This window comes from Stenella coeruleoalba (assembly GCF_951394435.1).
Source record: "Stenella coeruleoalba genome assembly, chromosome: 14".
Taxonomy (NCBI): Eukaryota; Metazoa; Chordata; class Mammalia; order Artiodactyla; family Delphinidae; genus Stenella; species Stenella coeruleoalba.
Genome location: NC_137160.1, coordinates 84,479,048 through 84,497,763, shown reverse-complemented (window position 1 = coordinate 84,497,763; position 18,716 = coordinate 84,479,048). Strand labels below are relative to the sequence as shown.

Here is an 18,716-nt window from a genome sequence, read left to right as displayed (position 1 = left end):
CGCATTTCCTGTGGCTCCTCCTAGACAGTTGTGCGCACAGACGGGCAGTTCTGTGTGTCTGTATTTCTCGCTGTCTGGCTGCTGCGTGAACGGTTCATACGGTTCACGCCCTTCTGTATCTTTCTTGTGGCATTTCAATGCGTACCTTGAAAGTTACAGTACATACAAAGCTGCCCCTTTCATTCTCTTCAACTTAAATTTATTTATTTATTTATTTGTGGCTGTGTTGGGTCTTCGTTTCTGTGCGAGGGCTTTCTCTAGTTGTGGCAAGCGGGGGCCACTCTTCATTGCAGTGCGCGGGCCTCTCACTATCGCGGCCTCTCCCGTTGCGGAGCACAGGCTCCGGACGCGCAGGCTCAGCGGCCATGGCTCACGGGCCCAGCCGTTCCGCGGCATGTGGGATCCTCCCGGACCAGGGCTCGAACCCACGTCCCCTGCACCGGCAGGCAGATTCTCAACCACTGCGCCACCAGGGAAGGCCAATTCTCTTCAGCTTTTTAGTGTAAAATCTTCAAGCGTGTACAAAAGTGGAGAGGCTAGTATGATAAGCCCCCACGTACCCGAGACCCAGTTTGGAGCAAGTCTCAGGTCTTGCGTCATCTCAGCCTCAATGTTTCACTGTGCGGGGCTGAAAGATCATGAGTCTGGGGTTTTTTTGGGTTGTTTGTTTTCTTGGCCGCGCCCCAAGGCTTGGGGAATCTTAGTTCCCTGACCAGGGATCGAGCCCGTGCCCCCTGCAGTGGAAGCGCAGAGTCCTAACCACGGGACCACCAGGGAAGTCCCTGGTTTGTTTTTTTTTAAGAATAGGATTCTGAAAACATAACTGCAGTACCGCCACTAAAGAGTGTATCATAACTCCAGAGTGTGCTCCGGTCCGTGTTCCCATTTCCCGGGTTGTCTCCTAAACAGCTTTTACAGTTGGTTGTTCACATCGGACTCCAGCTAGGGTCCGTGTGTGTGTTTGATTGACGTGCTCTTCACTTGCCCGTGACAGGTCCTGGAGAGGGAGGCGGGGTGGGCCTGTGTCCGGGCCTTGCTGGGGGAGCCGGTGGGCCCTCCCCTCGGCCGCCTGCCCAGCGGGGCCAGGCCTGCTCCTCTGCCCACCTTGGAGTGGCTGCACGGCTGCAACCCCAGGCAGCTGCAGCTCTGGGGGACCGAGCCGTAGCCTGTGCCCACAGGGTCGTCTCCTATCAGATCCGATACGAGGGAAACGTGACTGAAGAGACCAGAATCAAGTTCATGACCGATGGCGTCTTGCTCAAGGAAATCCAAAAGGTTGGTTGCTCATCTGGTGTCACAAAGCAAGGCTGGTAAGCCTGGGGGCGGGGGGCTAGGCTGTCACCTGGGGTGTGAGCAGTGAATGTTGGCAAACCACTGTATTTACCACCGTGCTGCTGTGTGACCTTGTGCAAGTTACGCAACCTCTGTGATCCTTGGTTTCTCCATCTGCAAGCTGGTACCTTCCTCCTAATTGCTTTGAAGCAAAAATCGTGTGACGCACGAAAGCACCTTAGCACACCACCTCGTAAGTGCTCGTGAAACGTGAGCTTGTATTTTCAATGTGGTTTGGTTCACAGACTGTGTGTTAGCCAAATGCATCCTGCTTCTCTTGGGCTGTATGACGCCCCCCGGGCAGGGGTCACTGGGAGAGCAGAGGCGACTCCTGCCTCGAGGCCACCTGGGACGGTGGCTGTGAGTGTGTTGTGGTGTCGATGGCCCCTTCCTGTATGCCATGTGCTGAGCTCTTGCCCCTGGTCCCCAGCCAGCATCCCCTCGTTCCTGTTTCCTGCCTGCCCTCCCCGCCCCATGGGCATCTGCATTTGGTAGCTCAGCTCTAAGAGATCGTAGCTGTCTTTTCTCTAGAAATTTCTCTGCCAGGGCCCTAGCCCCATGCTGTGTACTTTACAGATAGTAATTGTCATCGAAACTTCACCATTGACCCCGTGAGATGGGTCCCGTTGTCCCATTTGACAGATGAAGAAAGAGGCCTGGGAGGTGAAGCAGCTGGCCCGGGGTCATAGGCCAGGACTCCCCGCAGGCCAAGTGCTCTCAGATCTGTGCTGGCTACCAGAGGGGCTCCTTGAGCAGGCACCTTGGGGTGCACAGTGACCCTGGGGTGCTCAGGCCCGGCTGGCTGGCCTCACCCCCGACCTCCCCCACCAGGACTTCCTGCTGCTCAAGTACAAGGTGGTGGTCATTGACGAAGCCCACGAGAGGAGCGTGTACACTGACATCCTCATCGGCCTCCTGTCCCGCATAGTGTGTCTCCGGGAGAAGGTAGGTGAGGGTGCCGGGGAGCCCCGAGTCCCAGGCCACGGCTCCCACAGCCCACGGCGGTCTACACCCAGGCTGCTGCCGTGAGAGGGTCTCCCGGGACAGGACCCCCCAGGCCCGGTGCTGGGCTGCGGGTCTTGGTGTAAACAGACCTTGTGTGGTCCCTATCCTGGGTCCAGCCTCATCCACTGTGACCCTTCCCTCTGTCCAGAGCAACAGGCTCAAGCAAGGAGACCGTGGTGGGCCAGGCTCCACTGCAGCCGGCTCTGAGACGCCAGCCGGGTCTTCGGAACCCGCAGCGCTGGTGGGGCCACCCAGCCAAGCCCTTATGCTCCACGTGCTCTGAGATGCTTGCCCTGCGCCCGGCCTGGGGTCTGCCTCTGCCTGCATCTCCCCCACGCCAGGTCAGGCAGGGGCGGACGTCAGAGGGCTGCTGCCCTGGGGTGGGAGCTCTGTGGAGCAGTCCTGTGCTGGCCCCTGCCAGCCCCGCCGAGAGGTCAGCACTTCACCACGCCCAGAACCTTTATCAAGTAGACATCCGGTCTGTGTGTGCTGTGTGCCAGGCACCGAGCACATCACAGTGAACAGGACAGAGGCTCCTGCCTTTGTGGGGTTTCCATTTTCATGAGGGCAACTGACAGTAAGCAAACTCAGGAAACCTGTGAGCTGGTGACGGACAAAGCCGGGGAGAGGGGGCAGTGCCAGGCAGAAGGTGGAGGGTTGGTAGTGAGAGAAGACTCACTGAGAGGGTGACCTTTGAGTGGGGGGCTGGAGGAAGTGAGTGAGTGAGGAGGGGTACTGGTGGGAGGAGATTCTGAGAACTGAGAATAGCCGGTGCAAAGGCCCTGGGGCAGGTGTTATCCTGATATCTTGGTGGGGGGGGTTGGGACTTTATTTTACATAATGGATGCCCTTACAGTGTACGATTCAGTGGTTTTTAGCATATTCAGAGTTGTTATATCATCCCCACGATCGACTTTAAAATATTTCTGTCACCCTGCAAAGAAGCCCTGTGCCCTCTGGCTGTCACCCCGTCCTGCACCCCCCCATCTCCAGGCGTCCGTCAGGGCACTTTCTGTCTCTGTGGATTTTCCTAGTCTGGGTGTTTCCTGTAAGTGAAGAGACACAACGTGTGGCCTTCTGTGACTGGCTTCTTTCACTTAGCACATTTTCACAGTTCATCTCCATTGTGGCCTGTGTCAGTGCTTCCTTCCTTTTCATGGCTGAGTCATCATGTGTGGAGGGACCACATTTCATGTATCCGTTCATCTGTTGGAGGACAGTTGGGCTCTTTCCGCATTTTGGCTCTCGTGAACGTCCGTGTCCGGGTCTCCGTGTGGACTTGTTTCCTTTCTCTTGGGTCTGTGCCCAGGAGCAGAGCTGCCAGGCCCCATGGGAGCTCTGCGTTTAACCATTTCGACCATCTCAGACCATCTTCCGCAGCGGCTGCGTCCCTTATGTTCCTGGCTGCCAGTTCACGTCCTCGCCCACGCTTGGGACTTCCCGTGATTTTAGTCCTCGCCATGGTCTGGATTTGTGTGTTGAGGCCTGTCAGGCAGGCTAGGGTGGCGGAGCGGAGTGAGGGAGGTGGGGAGAACAGGAGATGCAGGGAGGTACGCGGGCTGGGGCAGACGGGGAGGTTGCTGCAGGAAGGAGACGGGGCCTTTGGTCTGCGCCGTGCCTCTCACCTTGGCTTCTGTTCGCCGAAAACGCTGAACTTCGGGGTTTGGACCTTACGAGCCTCAGAGGACAGCTTCCAAGGGCTCGAGAGCAGAGCCTGCCGGGGGCACAGTAGGTGCTGCCTAGGGGGCTGGGAACCAGGCACCCGCCACCGCAGTCACAACGTCGAGGGGGAGGGAGGGCTGAGACCACCACACCCATTGTGCCGGTGTGCCCGGTGGACCCCAGGCTCGGCCCTCCCGTCTCGTCTCACACCATCAGAGCTTGACTTGGAGGAATCTTTTTTTCATTCCTTTTGGCCACGCCGCACGGCTTGCGGGGATCTTAGTTCCCTGACCAGGGATTGAACCCACGCCCTCGGCAGTGAAAGCACTGAGTCCTAACTACTGGACCACCGGGGAAGTCCCTCGGGGCTATTCTTTTTTAATAAATTAATTAATTTGTTTATTTTTGGCTGCACTGGGTCTTCGTTGCTGCGCGTGGGCTTTCTCTAGCTGCGGCGAGCAGGCCTACTCTTCATTGCGGTGCGCGGGCTTCTCATTGCGGTGGCTTCTCTTGTTGTGGAGCATGGGCTCTCGGCTCACGGGCTCAGTAGTCGTGGCTCTTGGGCTCTAGAGCGCAGGCTCAGTAGTCGTGGCTCATGGGCTTAGTTGCTCCGCGGCATGTGGGATCTTCCCAGACGAGGGCTCGAACCCGTGTCCCCAGCATTGGCAGGCGGATTCTTAACCACTGCGCCACCAGGGAAGTCCCTTTGGGGGTATCTTAAGGGCTCCTTTAACAAGCCACTGCCGCCCACTTCTTTCTTAGATCTTTGGCAACCAGAAAGAGGATTGAGGATTGAGACGAGGTGGGGCTGGAGGGAGGCCAGGAGGGCAGGGCAGGTCTCCCCCAAGGGCTCCCCCTGCCCCCCATCAGTGTTCCTGACCCCGGGCGGCTATGGGTTCCCGGGTCTGTCGTCCCCCAGAGGCACTTGCCGCTGAAGCTGCTCATCATGTCGGCCACGCTGCGGGTGGAGGACTTCACCCAGAACCAGCGGCTCTTCGCCCAGCCGCCCCCCGTCATCAAGGTACCGCCCAGGCCGGGGTCTCAGGGTGCCGGGGGAGGCCGGGCCCCTCTGTCGACTGCGACAGAGCGCAGGACGCCTGCTGCGGGGGAGGTGGGTGGGATCGTAGCACCAAACGGAGACCTTCGTGGTCAGAGAGTTCAGGGAAGGGGAGGGCCCGGGCCTGGGCTCAGGTCACCCCTGACCCCCGACCCCGACCCCGTGCTTCCCTGGGCGTCCTCGTAGGTCGAGTCCCGGCAGTTCCCGGTGACCGTGCATTTTAACAAGCGGACGCCGCTGGACGACTACAGTGGGGAGTGCTTCCGAAAGGTCTGCAAGATCCATCGCATGCTGCCCGCAGGTGAGGCCCCGGCCGGGAGGAGGCAGCGGGACTCGGGGTCACTCGGCCTCGCTGTGCCTCAGTGTCGTCACTGGTCCAGAGCGCTCACAGCACCTGCCCTGCCGTGTTCCGCCCCAAGGATCACGAGGCTTCAGGGACTAACTGGGTGGGGGGTGGGGGGGTGGAGGGTGCCTTTTGTCCCCACAGACGCAGGGCAGGTGAACAGGTGTGTCCCACCTGAGTCTCACTCCTGACCCCCTCACAGTTCTCACCATATCCCCGTGGCACGTGCTCCATTAGTTCCGTTCACCAGGTGGTGGACCCTTGGGTTGCTCCCACTTCCCCGGAGGAGAGCTGCTTTCCCCGTGTTTTGGGCTCATAGCGGGGGATGGGATGCCGGCTCCCACGGCAACTGTTGAGCTCTTTGTCCCAGCGCCCTCGGTGTGCGGGCAGCTGCCCGTTGCTTGTCTGGGCCTCTGCAGCCCTGGTTTGATCAGCACTTCCTTGCGCCCCAGCTCTCAGATCAAGGCCTGGCACGCGGTCACGGCCAAGGCAGCGTCTGCTGCGTGAACGAGCGGGTCACGGCGGGGCTGGTTCTCCCCACAGGCGGCATCCTGGTGTTCCTGACGGGGCAGGCAGAGGTGCACGCGCTGTGCCGCAGGCTGAGGAGAGCCTTCCCGGTCGCCAGGCCCAGGCCTCCAGGTAAGCCCAAGCTGAAGCCCCTCACCCAGGAGGCTGCGGGCGGTCAGCCTGGGCTTCGGAGCCTCCCCGGAGAGAGCCGGCCCTCTGCCCGCCTTCCCATCCCCCCAGTGCATGGTGATAGATGCAGTGACCCTACCCGGGACCCTGATGACCTGGCACCAGCCACGAGATGGCCTGCTCCCTAACTTGCTCATCTTTTCCCAGAAAAGGACGATCAGAAAGATTCGGTAGAAGAAACACGGAGGTTTAAGAAGTCGCAGGCTCGGGCAAGGAAGGCCAAGGCCACAGTACGTAGAGGCCAGAGGGGGCAGCTCAGGCTCTGCAGCCGCCTTGTCCATGTGGTGGCCGCTAGCCCTGTATGGCTGCACAGATGTAAATTTAATTAAAACCAAATAAAATTAAGATTCAAGTCCTCAGTCGTGTTAGACACACCTGGGGCTGTGGGTGGCCTTGCTGAGCAGCAGGGGTCTAGAACCTTCCTGCCGTGGAGGGAGGGGTTGACTGGTGCTGCTCTGGAGGCTGCAGGGTGGGCTGCGACTTAAAACATTCCAGGCTCCCGGTACTGGGGGCCTGGAGGAAGTTTCTGGAAGGCCCAGCCCCGAGCCCTGAGCAGGGCCTGCGTGGATGCCCAGGGCAGTGGTCTCAGGGCTGCACGTGTGTTAGCTCATAGCGTCCTCACGGCAGCCCTTCGAGAAGTCCCGTGATCATCCCCAGCTCTTAGATGAGGACACCGACGCAGGACGGGGCCGAGTGACCTGCCCAGGGTCACGTGGCCGCAGGCGCTGCTCGCAATGCCGCTCTCTACGCAGGGTCCCTCGCAGCCCGCGGTGCTGATGTCTTGTTTACCGTAGACGCTGCCCCAGATCAGTTTGGACAATTACTCGGTGTTGCCAGCGGGCGGAGGTGACGAGGACAGGGAAATGGACGAGGAGTCCCTGGGCTCCGACCTGGACCTGGACTTAGGGGACGACGGGACGGACGGAGGTGGGACCCGCCGCGGCCTCTGCTCCCACCGCATGGGCTTGGGTCGAGCGATGGCCCCTCTCCAGCAACGAGCCCCAGGGGAGCTGGGGTTCCTGCTTGCTCTGCCCCCTGCTGTCCCCTGAGCTCCTGAAACCGCCTGACACAGAGGAGGCCCTCAGGTCTCTGTTGTGCCGGTTGTAATGGGGGCGCCAACCCTGGGCTTGGCTTTGCTGGGTGAACGCAGGCCTTGGGGGTTTGCGGGGGGGCAGAATCAAGCCCTTAGGGGTCCCCACACAGGGCCTGGGACTCTTCCGAGGAGGAGAGGCTGCAGCGTGGCTGGCTTTGCCGACCCTCTCTGCCAGTGCCCAGGGTTGAGCCCTGGCAGCGGGGCTGCAGGGGGGCCTCCCCGGCGGAGCGGGCAGGGTTGCTGGGCAGCAGGGGAGCTGGGAGCCGCAGGCCTCTGCCTCCCCTGCAGGTGAGCAGCCCGATGCCTCGCTTCCCCTCCGTGTGCTCCCTCTCTACTCTTTGCTGGCCCCGGAGAAGCAGGCGCAGGTAACCGTGCGGGGCCTGGGATGGATGCCCGGTGGGGAGCGCCCAGAGGCGTTGAGGTGGGAGCAGGTCGGGCGCCGGGTCACCCTCTCCGTCAGCTGTCTGATCAGCGCCCCAGACTTTTGAGAGGGTATTGGGATCTCCTGCTTGGAGGACGGAAACGCTTCCCTCATTTAGTTGGGGAGCAGTGGCCCAAGGCGAGGAGAGTCACCTCCAGGCCCTGCCCCGCCTGGCTGACTTCTTCTGACCTCTGTCCCACAAATTCTTCCCTGACTCTGGTGGGACAAAGGTCAATTTTATTGTTGCTCCCGTCCCCCCATCCTAGGTCTTCCAACCTCCCCCAGAGGGGACACGGCTGTGTGTTGTGGCCACCAATGTGGCCGAGACGTCCCTCACCATCCCAGGCATCAAGTACGTGGTGGACTGTGGAAAGGTCAAGAAGCGGTACTACGACCGTGTCACCGGCGTGTCCTCCTTCCGCATCACCTGGGTCTCCCAGGCCTCGGCCGATCAGCGGGCAGGACGCGCGGGCCGGACGGAGCCCGGCCACTGCTACAGGTGGGGCTCCCGGGGGCCCCTCCAGTGACGTTGGGGCCACTGTGCAGTGGTCACCCACCCAGGGGCGAGGAAAGGGGGGTCCCGCGTCCCGCTGGAAGCCGTCCTCCGCACCCCTTTTCTGTTGGCTTTCAGGCACTTGCGTTATTTCTTTGTTCTGCTGCCGTCAGGCCCTGTGTTTATCAGCACCTCGATTTTTGTTTTGTTTTATTAACACCTTTTTTGAGGTAAAGTTCACACACCATAAAACTCACCCTTTAAAGTGTGCAGTTCTGTGGGTTTTAGTGTATTTACAGTGTTGTGCAGCCATCGCCACTATTAATTTTTAAACGTTCTCTTCACCCCCAAAGAGACCGCATTTAGCAGTTGTACCCATTAATCAGTTTCCCCTGCATCTCCCTACCACTCCCAACCCACCAGCGCCCGGCAGCCACTCATCTACTTCCTATCTCTACGGACGTGCTCATTCTGGACATTTTCCCTAAATGGAATCGGACAATATGTGACCTTTCGTGTGTGGCTTCTTTCACTCAGCATCATGTTTTCAAGGTGCATCCACACTGTTGCCTGTGTCAGTGCTTCATTCCTTTTAATGGCTGAGTAACATGCGTTGGCGTGGAGGGACCACATCTCACTGTCCATTCATCTGTGGATAGACTCTTGGGTTGCGTCCACATTTTGTCCACTGTGAATAGTGCTGCCGTGAACACTCATGTACAAGTATTTGAACGTCTGTTCCCCTGCCTCTCGGGTGTATACCTAGGAGTAGAATTGCTGGGTTGTATGATGACTCTGTTTCACAATTTGAGGAACGACCAGACTGTTTTCCACGGCGGCTACTCCATTTTATCTATACATTCTCACCAGCAGCGTGCGAAGGTTCTAATTTCTCCACATCTCACCAATGCTCGCTATTTTCTACTTTATAAAAATGAAAGTACGAGGTGGTATCTCACAGTGGTCTTGGTTTGCATTCCTCTAATGATGTTGAGCATCTTTTCATGTGCTTACGGGCCATTTGTGTGTGTTCTCTGCAGGGATGTCTATTCAGATCCGTCATTTCTTTTTTTCTTTTTATAGTATTTGTTATTTTATTTTATTTACTTACTTGGTTGTGCCAGGTCTTAGTCGCGGCAGGCGGGCTCCATAGGCAGGCTCTTTAGTTGAGGCTCGTGGGCTCCTTAGTTGTGGCTCGTGGGCTCCATAGTTGTGGCATGTGAACTCTTAGTTGCGGCATGCACGTGGGATCTAGTTCCCTGACCAGGGATCGAACCTGGGCACCCTGCATTGGGAGCATGGAGTCTTAAGCACTGTGCCACCAGGGGAGTCCCTATCGTTTACTTTTCGGTCAGATGGTTTGTGTTTTGATTGGTGAGTTGTAAATGTTCTTTCTATAATCCTAGTGCTGGGTCCTTGTCAGAGGCATCATTGGGAAATATTTTCTCCCAGTCTGTATGCTGGGGTTTATTTGTTTGTTTTCAATAGCTGTATGCTGTTCTTTTCAACGTTGCTTTACGTTACAAAAGAAAAGAAAATCGAGAAACTATGCCAAGAAAACTCGTAAGCAATAAAGTAGTTAAAACGTCCCGAGTGCCGTGTGCCAGGCAGTTCTAAGCAGTCTTATGTGAAGATACCTGAAGTATCTTCACCAATCCCAACGGGGCAGCTGCTATGTTCGCCCATTTCACAGGTGAGGAAAGTGAGGCAGGAAGAGGGTAAACCCCTCGCCTAGTGAAGTGGTGGAGTCAAGATTCAATGCCAGGTAGCTGGGCTGAGTTTCTTCCTTATTCACTTAACATTTCCTAGTCTCTCGTGCTTCCTTCTGTTCAGACTGTATTCATCTGCGGTTTTCGGGGACTTTGAGAAGTTCCCCCCTCCTGAAATCACCCGGAGACCTGTCGAAGACTTGACCCTTCAGATGAAAGCTCTCAACATTGAAAAGGTCAGTTGCAGCCCTAGCCCTGCCATCACCCCACTGATCTGCCAGGGTACCTGTGTCCGATCTGGGGGGCAAGGGCGACCCCAGCCCCTCACGGGCTGTTCCTCCTTCCCTGCGGCCCAGGAAGCTCGAGGAGCTGAGCCCTGTGGTGCTTGCCCAGCCCCCTGCCGGTTTCTTGTGGGCCCCCCACCTCCTCAGTGCTGCACCCACTGAGTGTGTCCAGGGGTGCCCGCCTCTGCCCTGCTGCGGGAGGGCTGGCGCAGGCAGAGAGAACCGCCCCCGTCAGCAGTCAGTCCCAGCCCTCGCTTCCCCGCAGCCCCTGACACCCACGAGGCTGCTTTCTTGCTGTCCCTACGGATTGTACATTTTGGACGTTTCATAAAAATGGAATCATGATATTTGTCCTTTTTTGTCTGGCTTCTCTCACTCAGCATCGTGGTTTGTTTTTTTCGGGGGTTTTTTAGCCAATGTAAACGTCATTTATCAGTTCAGTACACAGTAAGATGATAGAAAAGATAGGATCATGCTTTTCATTGCTAAAAGTTTTTACATTAGTTATGTTTGGTATTTTATTTTCAGTGTCAAAGAACCTAGCTGACAGTTTGAATCAGAGTCAGTTTATTTCAGCAAATATTATAAATCGATACGTGTTTTATATTTCTGTTGTTTGGACCATCCACAGCTGAACTTAGCAGCGTTGTTTTAAAGGTTCGTCCACACTGTAGCACATGTCAGAATTTCGTTCATTTTTATGACTGAGTCACACTCCATCGTAGGGATGGACGCTGGTTTATCCACCTATCGATGGATATCTGGGTTGTCCCCGCCTTTTGGCTGCCGTGCCTAGTGGCGCTGTGAACATCTGTGTACAGATGCTTATTTTAATGCTTGTTTTGAGTTGGTCACTCTAAGGTGCCACCCTCCCTGACCCCGGTCACTCCCTGTCCCTGATCTGTCCCCTGATCATCTCACTGTCTGGGCACATTTTCTCCTGTGATGACGTTTATTCTCGTGTATACTCACTGGTCATCTGCGGCCCCTTCTGGCTGAATGAAAGCTCAATGGAGGCTGAGTCCTTGTCTTGTTTTTCTCTATCTCCATCGCCAAGAACAGCCTCTGGTGCACACGAGGTGCTCAGTACATGCTTCTGAGTGAGTGGATGATGTGAATGAATGAAGGAAGAGGGCCTGTGGAGTGTCCCCGGCACGTGGACTTTGCGTGTGTCCAGGCCCCCGTGTCCCATGTTCTGAGCGTGAGTGGTGCTCGGAGGGCAGGCAGTAGGAGCCCCGTCCTCCTGCCAGGCCTGGTCCCCTGCTTCCTCCTCCGCATTCACCTGTCTCCTGCCATGTCTCCCTGTGTCCCAGGTCATCAACTTCCCCTTCCCGACGCCCCCGTCCGTGGAGGCCCTCATCGCCGCCGAGGAGCTGCTGATCGCACTGGGTGCCCTGCAGGCGCCCCCCAAAACAGAAAGGTAGGGCAGGAGCTCGGGGGAAGTGGGGAGCCCAGGGCCCGCCCCGTTCCCTGCCCTCTGCCCTCTGCCCTCTCCCAAGCTGGCCGAGCACCAGGCCTCTTGGTGCCGAAGGCTTCTCGTGGAGCCTTCCCCGCACCCATCACAGACCTCCATCCTCCAGGGTGAAGCAGCTGCAGAGGTCCCGGTGGAGCTGCCCCATCACTGAGCTGGGCAGGACCATGGCCACGTTCCCTGTGGCACCGCGCTACGCCAAGATGCTGGCGCTGAGCAGGCAACACGACTGCCTGCCGTACGCCATCACCATCGTGGCTGCCATGACGGTCCGGGAGCTGTTTGAGGAGCTGGACAGGTGGGGGCCGGGGGCTGGGCGTTCGGGGGCCGCCTGCCCTCGGCTGTGCCACGGTGTGGAGCCCGGCCTCCTGGGCATCACTGACCTGTTGAGTGGTCTTGTGCGAGACCCTTGCCGCCCTGCGCCTGGCAGTGTTCTCATCTCTACCGAGCTCTGTTTCTGTTTTTGTTTTTGTTTTTGGCCATGCTGTGTACCTTGTGGGATCTTAGTTCCCTGACCAGGGATCAAACCCATGCTCCCTGCAGTGGAAGCGCAAGAGTCCTAACCGCTGGACCGCCAGGGAATTCCCACGATCGTGGTCATGTTGATCAGTGACCCCACCAGGCATTTTTGGGCTCACCCTGGGTAACTGGCATGTTCCCTGCCTCTGCAGCCCTGCGCGGCCAGGGCAACAGCCTGGGTGCTGTGTGTGTTCGCAGGCCAGCTGCCAGCGACGAGGAGCTCGCCAGGCTGAAGGGCAAGCGGGCCCGGGTAGCCCAGATGAAGAGGATCTGGGCGGGGCAGGGAGCCTCTCTGAAACTCGGGGACCTTATGGTGCTGCTTGGTGAGTGCCCTGCATGGCGTGGAGTGTGGCTGGTGGGGAGGTCACGCGGGGTGGGACGGGGCAGCGAGAATGAGTGACGCCCGCCCCCCCATCCACAGGCGCCGTGGGAGCCTGCGAGTACGCGGGCTGCTCTCCCCAGTTCTGTGAGGCCAACGGTCTGCGGTATAGGGCCATGATGGAGATCCGGCGCCTGAGGGGCCAGCTGACCACTGCAGGTACGGCCCTGCGCCCAGCAGAGAACTTGACCCTGTTGACGTTTAAAGTCGCTTTTGAGCGACGTCACCCATGTACAGTCGACCTCCGTTATTCACAGAGTCTACATTTGCGAATTCACCTATTCGTTAAAATCTGTTTTAGTGCTCGCCACTTTGGTGGTCCTTCGAGGACACGCACACGAGCAGGGCAGTGACATGTGCACGCTCTCCCGTCAGGCTGTCTGTCCGTCTCATCCTTTCCTTGGTGACATCCCTCTCGTCACCCTTTGTCCCGGCTCTGGCCTGGACCAGCTGCTGGCCGCACCTCCTGCCCAGCAGCCTTGTGCAGGGGTCCCTGCTCCCGAGTAGGGTCCGGCCCTGGTTTGCTTCTCCAGCAGTGGAAGGGGCTCCTCTTGTTGGAGTCGGGGAGCAGCAGACGGTTCAGCCCCTGCTTTCCGCTCCTGTTGGTCTGAGTGGTGGTGGGGACCGGACCCGTTTGAAGCCACATCAGGGCTGGGCGTGGGTGGCAGGTCTTCTGCGTCCTGTCCGTGTTCTGCCTTCTTCCTGTTTCTTTCCTCTTCTCTCGCTTTTTAAGTTAAACAACATAGGTGTCACTGAAGGTTTTGTAGGGAAGACAGATTTACCTTGCAAACGTCAGAACAGAAAGCCCTGGACTTCCCCGGCGGTCCAGTGGTTAGGACCCCATGTTTCCACTGTAAGGCCACGGGTTCGGTCCCCAGTCGGGGAGCGAAGCCCCCTCTCCCCACCTGCGTCCCCCGTCCTGCTCCTCTCGTTTTGTCCCTGCCGCCTCCTCCCGCCACAAGCAGCAGAGCCCAAAGCCCCACCTCCTTTCTCCCCGCCTGCCAAGTGTTCCAGAGCTTCAGATCCTTCTCATGCAGAAGAAGGAGGCCTCGCCCTGCGTCTCGCGCCTGGGCTCAGCAGCGCAGGGCCCTCGAGGGGAGAGGTGGCCTCCACACTTGTCCTGCTCAGAGAGCGTGACTCGTCTGTCACGTCTCCTGGCTGGGCGTGCTCCCTGCCCCAAGGCCGACGGGGAGTCAAGTGCGAGCTCTCGCAGCAGCACGGTCCGCCGCCCGCAAGGGAATTGGGGTTCGTCCCGAGGACGAGGCAGGCATGGGTGTGGGTGGGCATCCTCGGTGGACGGGGGCCGAGATGCGCAGGTCGCTGAGGCCAGAGCTCCGAGCTGATCAGCGTAGGGCCTTCCAGAAGGCCGGGCGGAGCCAGCCCCCGCCTCGCCTTCCTCACGCCTCGGTCTGCCCCCAGTCAACACCATGTGCCCCGAGGCCGGGCTCTTCGTGGACCCCAAGATGCAGCCGCCTTCCGAGAGCCAGGTGACCTACCTGCGGCAGATCGTGACGGCCGGCCTGGGTGACCACCTGGCCCGCAGGGTCCAGAGTGAGGACCTGCTGGACGACAAGTGGAAGAACGCCTACAAGGTTGGACGCTGGCTCGGGGATGGGCAGCAGGGCAGTCGCTGCGCCCGGGCCCCCCGCCCTCCCTGCCCTCCGTCTCACGTCCTGGCAGCGGGGCACTCCAGACGCCCAGCTCTGGGCAACGTCAGGACGCCTGTGAGGGGCAGCCGAGGGGACCCTTGGGTGTGGGTGGGCCTATCCTCCCGGGTCACGGGTCCCGCCGCCTCTGGGAAGGCCCCACCCAGGGCCGAGGTGGGGTGACGGTGCAGCCGCTTCTCCCTTGGGCGTGAGCTTCACCCCAACTTCACTGAATGGAGATGGACGCACACCTCATACAACTGGCCGCTGTGAAGTGTACAGTTCAGGGGGTTTGAGTCCATTCAGAGTTGTGCGCCCAGCACCACAAGTAATTCAGAACGTGTCTATGACCCCAAAAGGCTCCGGATGGCCGCTGTGGCCACCCCCATCCCCTCTGGGTCTCCCCACCCCCCATCTCCTCTGGGTCCCCCCACCCCGCGGATCTGCCCTCTGGGTCCCCCCACCCCCATCCCCTCTGGGTCCCCCCACCCCGCGGATCTGCCCTCTGGGTCCCCCCACCCCGCGGATCTGTCCTCTGGGTCCCCCCACCCCCATCCCCTCTGGGTCCCCCCACCCCCCATCCCCTCTGGGTCCCCCCACCCCGCGGATCTGCCCTCTGGGTCCCCCCACCCCGCGGATCTGTCCTCTGGGTCCCCCCACCCCCATCCCCTCTGGGTCCCCCCACCCCGCGGATCTGTCCCTCTGGGTCCCCCCACCCCCCATCCCCTCTGGGTCCCCCCACCCGCGGATCTGTCCTCTGGGTCCCCCCACCCCGCGGATCTGTCCCTCTGGGTCTCCCCACCCCCATCCCCTCTGGGTCCCCCCACCCCGCGGATCTGTCCCTCTGGGTCCCCCCACCCGCGGATCTGTCCTCTGGGTCCCCCCACCCCACGGATCTGTCCCTCTGGGTCCCCCCACCCCCCATCCCCTCTGGGTCCCCCCACCCGCGGATCTGTCCTCTGGGTCCCCCCACCCCCCATCCCCTCTGGGTCCCCCCACCCGCGGATCTGTCCTCTGGGTCCCCCCACCCCCCATCCCCTCTGGGTCCCCCCACCTCGCGGATCTGTCCTCTGGGTCCCCCCACCCCGCGGATCTGTCCCTCTGGGTCCCCCCACCCCCCATCCCCTCTGGGCCTCCCCACCCCGCGGATCTGTCCTCTGGGTCCCCCCACCCCGCGGATCTGTCCCTCTGGGTCCCCCCACCCCCCATCCCCTCTGGGTCCCCCCACCCCCCATCCCCTCTGGGTCCCCCCACCCACGGATCTGTCCTCTGGGTCCCCCCACCCCCCATCTCCTCTGGGTCCCCCCACCCCCCATCCCCTCTGGGTCCCCCCACCCCCATCCCCTCTGGGTCCCCCCACCCTGCGGATCTGTCCTCTGGGTCCCCCCACCCGCGGATCTGTCCTCTGGGTCCCCCCACCCGCGGATCTGTCCTCTGTCTACGGATTTGCTGTTCTACGCGTCTCACACGAGCGGGATCCTCCACCGCGTGGCCTCTTGCACTGGCTTCCTTCGCTCAGTGCTGCGCTTTTTGGCGGGTCGCGCTGCTGCCCGTGTCAGTACCTCTCACGGCAGGGTACGCGCTCCGTCGGCGGACACTCGCCGCCAGGGTGGCCGTTCGCCGGTTGACGGATGCTCTCCTTTCCTGGCTGAGGGTGTGACTGGATTCAGGGGGTCAGCCTCACCTGGCGCTCACGCATGCCCCAGGCTCACGCCCACCCGCCGTCTCTCTCGCAGACCCCCCTCCTCGACGACCCAGTCTTCATCCACCCCAGCTCCGTGCTCTTCAGGGAGCTCCCCGAGTTTGTGGTCTACCAGGAAATTGTGGAGACCACCAAGATGTACATGAAAGGTAGCGCAGCTGGCCAGCCCCTCGCCTGACCCGCGTGGCTCTGGTGAGCCGTGCCACTGGGCCCTTGAGGGGAGAACCCACGAGCCTTCGCCGAGCCCCCAGCCCTTCTTTCCCGGGCCCCCAGGCGTCTCGACGGTGGAGGTGCAGTGGATCCCGGTGCTGCTGCCGTCTTACTGCCAGTTTGACAAGCCCCTTGAGGAGCCGCCCCCCGCCTACTGCCCCGAGAAGGGGCGGGTGCTGTGTCACCGGGCCAGCGTGTTCTGTGAGTCGGCGTGACTTCCCGGCGGCCTTGGGCTCCGCTGGACACGTGGTCCCGCCTCCCGCGTGCCCTGGGCGGTGTGTGTGTCCTGCGCCGTGTCATCCCAGGCTGCGGGCCCCCTTGGCAGGCGGGGAGGGGGCTGGCAGGGGAGGATGGCGTGGGGCTCCATCGTGGCCCCTGCTCACTGGCTCACGCGCCCCAGGTCGCGTCGGCTGGCCGCTCCCCGCGGTCCAGGTGGATTTTCCGGAAGGCCTCGACTGCTACAAGCACTTTGCCCAGGTTCTGCTGGAGGGGCAGGTAGGCGACAGCTCCCTCGGCCCCTTCCTTGGCACCTCGGGTGGGACGTGAGCCCCAGATCTCTCACCCCATCCTGTGGTCTCTCCCCAGGTCTTCCACAAGCTGGCCTCGTACAAGGGCTGTTTGCTGTCCAGCCCCAGCACGATGCTGAAGACGTGGGCCAGGTACAGTCTCTCCCGAGGGCGTCGGCTCGGCAGGTGGTGGTGGAGGGAGCTGAGACTAGTGTCCTGGGGCCGCCGTAACAGATCCCCAGCCACTGAGGGCCTTAGGACGACAGGAGTCTCTTCTCTCGTGGCACTCCCGGGGACTCGGGGTGAGGCTGTGGGTCCAGGAGCCCCTGCCAGCCAAGTTCTCCAGCCAGCACTTGGTTCTGAGCATCCGCTCTGTGCCAAGCACATCCTCGTGTTAGGGTCGAGCCATGACCCTGTCCCGTGGCATGTCCCAGGGCAGGGAGGTTCTCCCCAAACAGAACTAATACAAGTGGCAGGGGTGGCACAGCTACGAAGGGTCAAAGCAGGATGTGGAGGTGAGGCGGCGGGCGGGCGGACTCAGTCAGGAAAGGCTGACGGAGCAGCGTCAGGGGAGGCAGGGCTGCGAGCCGGGCGGGAGTCTGGAGGAAGGTTCCAGATGGACAGGCACCGTGTGTGGGAGCAGCCTGGGCGGGCGGGTCAGAGGCAAGTGGTGGGAGGCGATGGAGTCTGGATCCTTCCATCCGGCCAGCACCCCCGGCCTGCTGGAGGGAAGGGGACTTCCTGCAGTTCCTGGGCAGGCCTGGCAGTGGTACCAGCGTGTGGGCCTCGTGACGCCCCACGTCCTGCCTCCCCACCTGCAGGCTGCAGCCCAGGACAGAGAGCCTCCTGAGAGCCCTTGTTGCTGAGAAAGCCGACTGCCGAGACGCCTTGCTGGCTGCATGGAGGAGGAACCCCAAATGTGAGTCTGAGCAGGAAGGGTGCCCCGTGGCGAGGGCATCGCGGGGGGACAGGGTGGGGCCACCGAGGGAACCCAGGCTTAGCAGGAGGGTGTGCCCTGCGGCAGGCGGGCGGGCACAGAGCTGCTCTGACCGTCCTCCCTCCCACCCCTGCAGACCTGCTGGCCGAGTACTGTGAGTGGATCCCGCAGGCCGTGCACGCCAACGTCGAGAAAGCCTGGCCGCCCACTGCTGACTGCTGACCTGGTGCCGGCCTGCAGGGCCGAGGACTGGCCTGCGGACCCAGGGGCCTGGCAGTGGCCGGTGTCCGCCATGGGCACCCTGACCCCAGACTGCGCCCAGCAGGCAGGTGGAGCCCCTGGACACCTGTGGTCGCCTTGGCTCGGTTCTCGGCACAGCTCGCTGCCGCCCGGGCAGTCCCGCGTGGGGTGGCTTTTGTAACTCTTTATTACAGGGTGGGTCATGGTTTCATCTCCCATGCTGGTCCTGCTTTAAACGTGCTCTGTGGACGACACTAGTCCCTTGTAGAGCAGCAGGCGATCACGGGCCCTTCCTCCGCTCCCTGTTCCCTGCGGGTGTGGTGCACCCTGCCCACAGCCAGCGAGGTCCGCCAGGGCTCCCGCCGGCTCCTGTGGAGTGGGCGTCCCCTCCCCGGAGTCAGCTCCCGGCTGGCTACGTTGCTGTAATAAACCTTGACTGTGACAACAGGTGTATACCGCGTCTCCTGAGTTCTTTGGGCCAACCCCTGAACATGGGGGTGGCCCGGGGACAGCCTGCACGTGCGCGTACACACACGTACGTGGAGACTAGTTTGGACGGATGCTCATGAGCGTGTTAGTGGTAATCCTGTGGCACGGTGAGCCTGTAGACGTTGATCATTTTTCTCATTTTTACTTAGGTATTTTTCCTGAATCAGTTTGTGTTAATATCAACACATAAATTCGGGAATTTCCTGGTGGTCCGCTGCAGGGGGCACAGGTTCGATCCCTGGTTGGGGAACTAAGTTCCTGCAAGCCGCGCAGCACAGCCAGAAAAGTAAAAAATAAACACAAATTCTGTAATATAAACACACACGTAAGACAAAACAACAGGGATACGTGTTTAATATTCCAAAACTATTCACTTTCTCCACAGCCTAGCTACTAACCCTACTGTTCCCCCAAACTAGGCGGTCTCCCCTACCCCACTCCCCCCGCGTTTAAGCCATCTGCAAGGTCTTGTTAGTCCACGTCCGGGATGTGTCCAGAAGCCCCTCGTGTTCCCCACTTCCC

The 18,716-nt window shown here is 60.4% G+C and overlaps 1 protein-coding gene across 1 annotated transcript in view; it reads left to right on the top strand.

The window, feature by feature from the left end:
• Nucleotides 1-18,143, top strand: part of DHX37 (DEAH-box helicase 37) — a 31,428-nt gene extending 13,285 nt beyond the window's left edge. Inside the window, exons 7-27 of the mRNA XM_079942343.1 lie at nt 1,179-1,275; nt 2,164-2,277; nt 4,919-5,020; nt 5,243-5,357; nt 5,943-6,038; nt 6,243-6,325; nt 6,890-7,022; nt 7,477-7,553; nt 7,876-8,108; nt 9,936-10,047; nt 11,409-11,515; nt 11,676-11,864; nt 12,284-12,408; nt 12,507-12,623; nt 13,884-14,056; nt 15,847-15,961; nt 16,086-16,223; nt 16,423-16,517; nt 16,608-16,681; nt 17,350-17,447; nt 17,602-18,143. Of these exons, the coding sequence (XP_079798469.1) occupies nt 1,179-1,275; nt 2,164-2,277; nt 4,919-5,020; nt 5,243-5,357; nt 5,943-6,038; nt 6,243-6,325; nt 6,890-7,022; nt 7,477-7,553; nt 7,876-8,108; nt 9,936-10,047; nt 11,409-11,515; nt 11,676-11,864; nt 12,284-12,408; nt 12,507-12,623; nt 13,884-14,056; nt 15,847-15,961; nt 16,086-16,223; nt 16,423-16,517; nt 16,608-16,681; nt 17,350-17,447; nt 17,602-17,687 (2,479 nt within the window). The 3' untranslated portion in view covers nt 17,688-18,143. The remainder of the gene's footprint in view (nt 1-1,178; nt 1,276-2,163; nt 2,278-4,918; nt 5,021-5,242; nt 5,358-5,942; nt 6,039-6,242; nt 6,326-6,889; nt 7,023-7,476; nt 7,554-7,875; nt 8,109-9,935; nt 10,048-11,408; nt 11,516-11,675; nt 11,865-12,283; nt 12,409-12,506; nt 12,624-13,883; nt 14,057-15,846; nt 15,962-16,085; nt 16,224-16,422; nt 16,518-16,607; nt 16,682-17,349; nt 17,448-17,601) is intronic.
• Nucleotides 18,144-18,716: the final 573 nt, after the last annotated feature.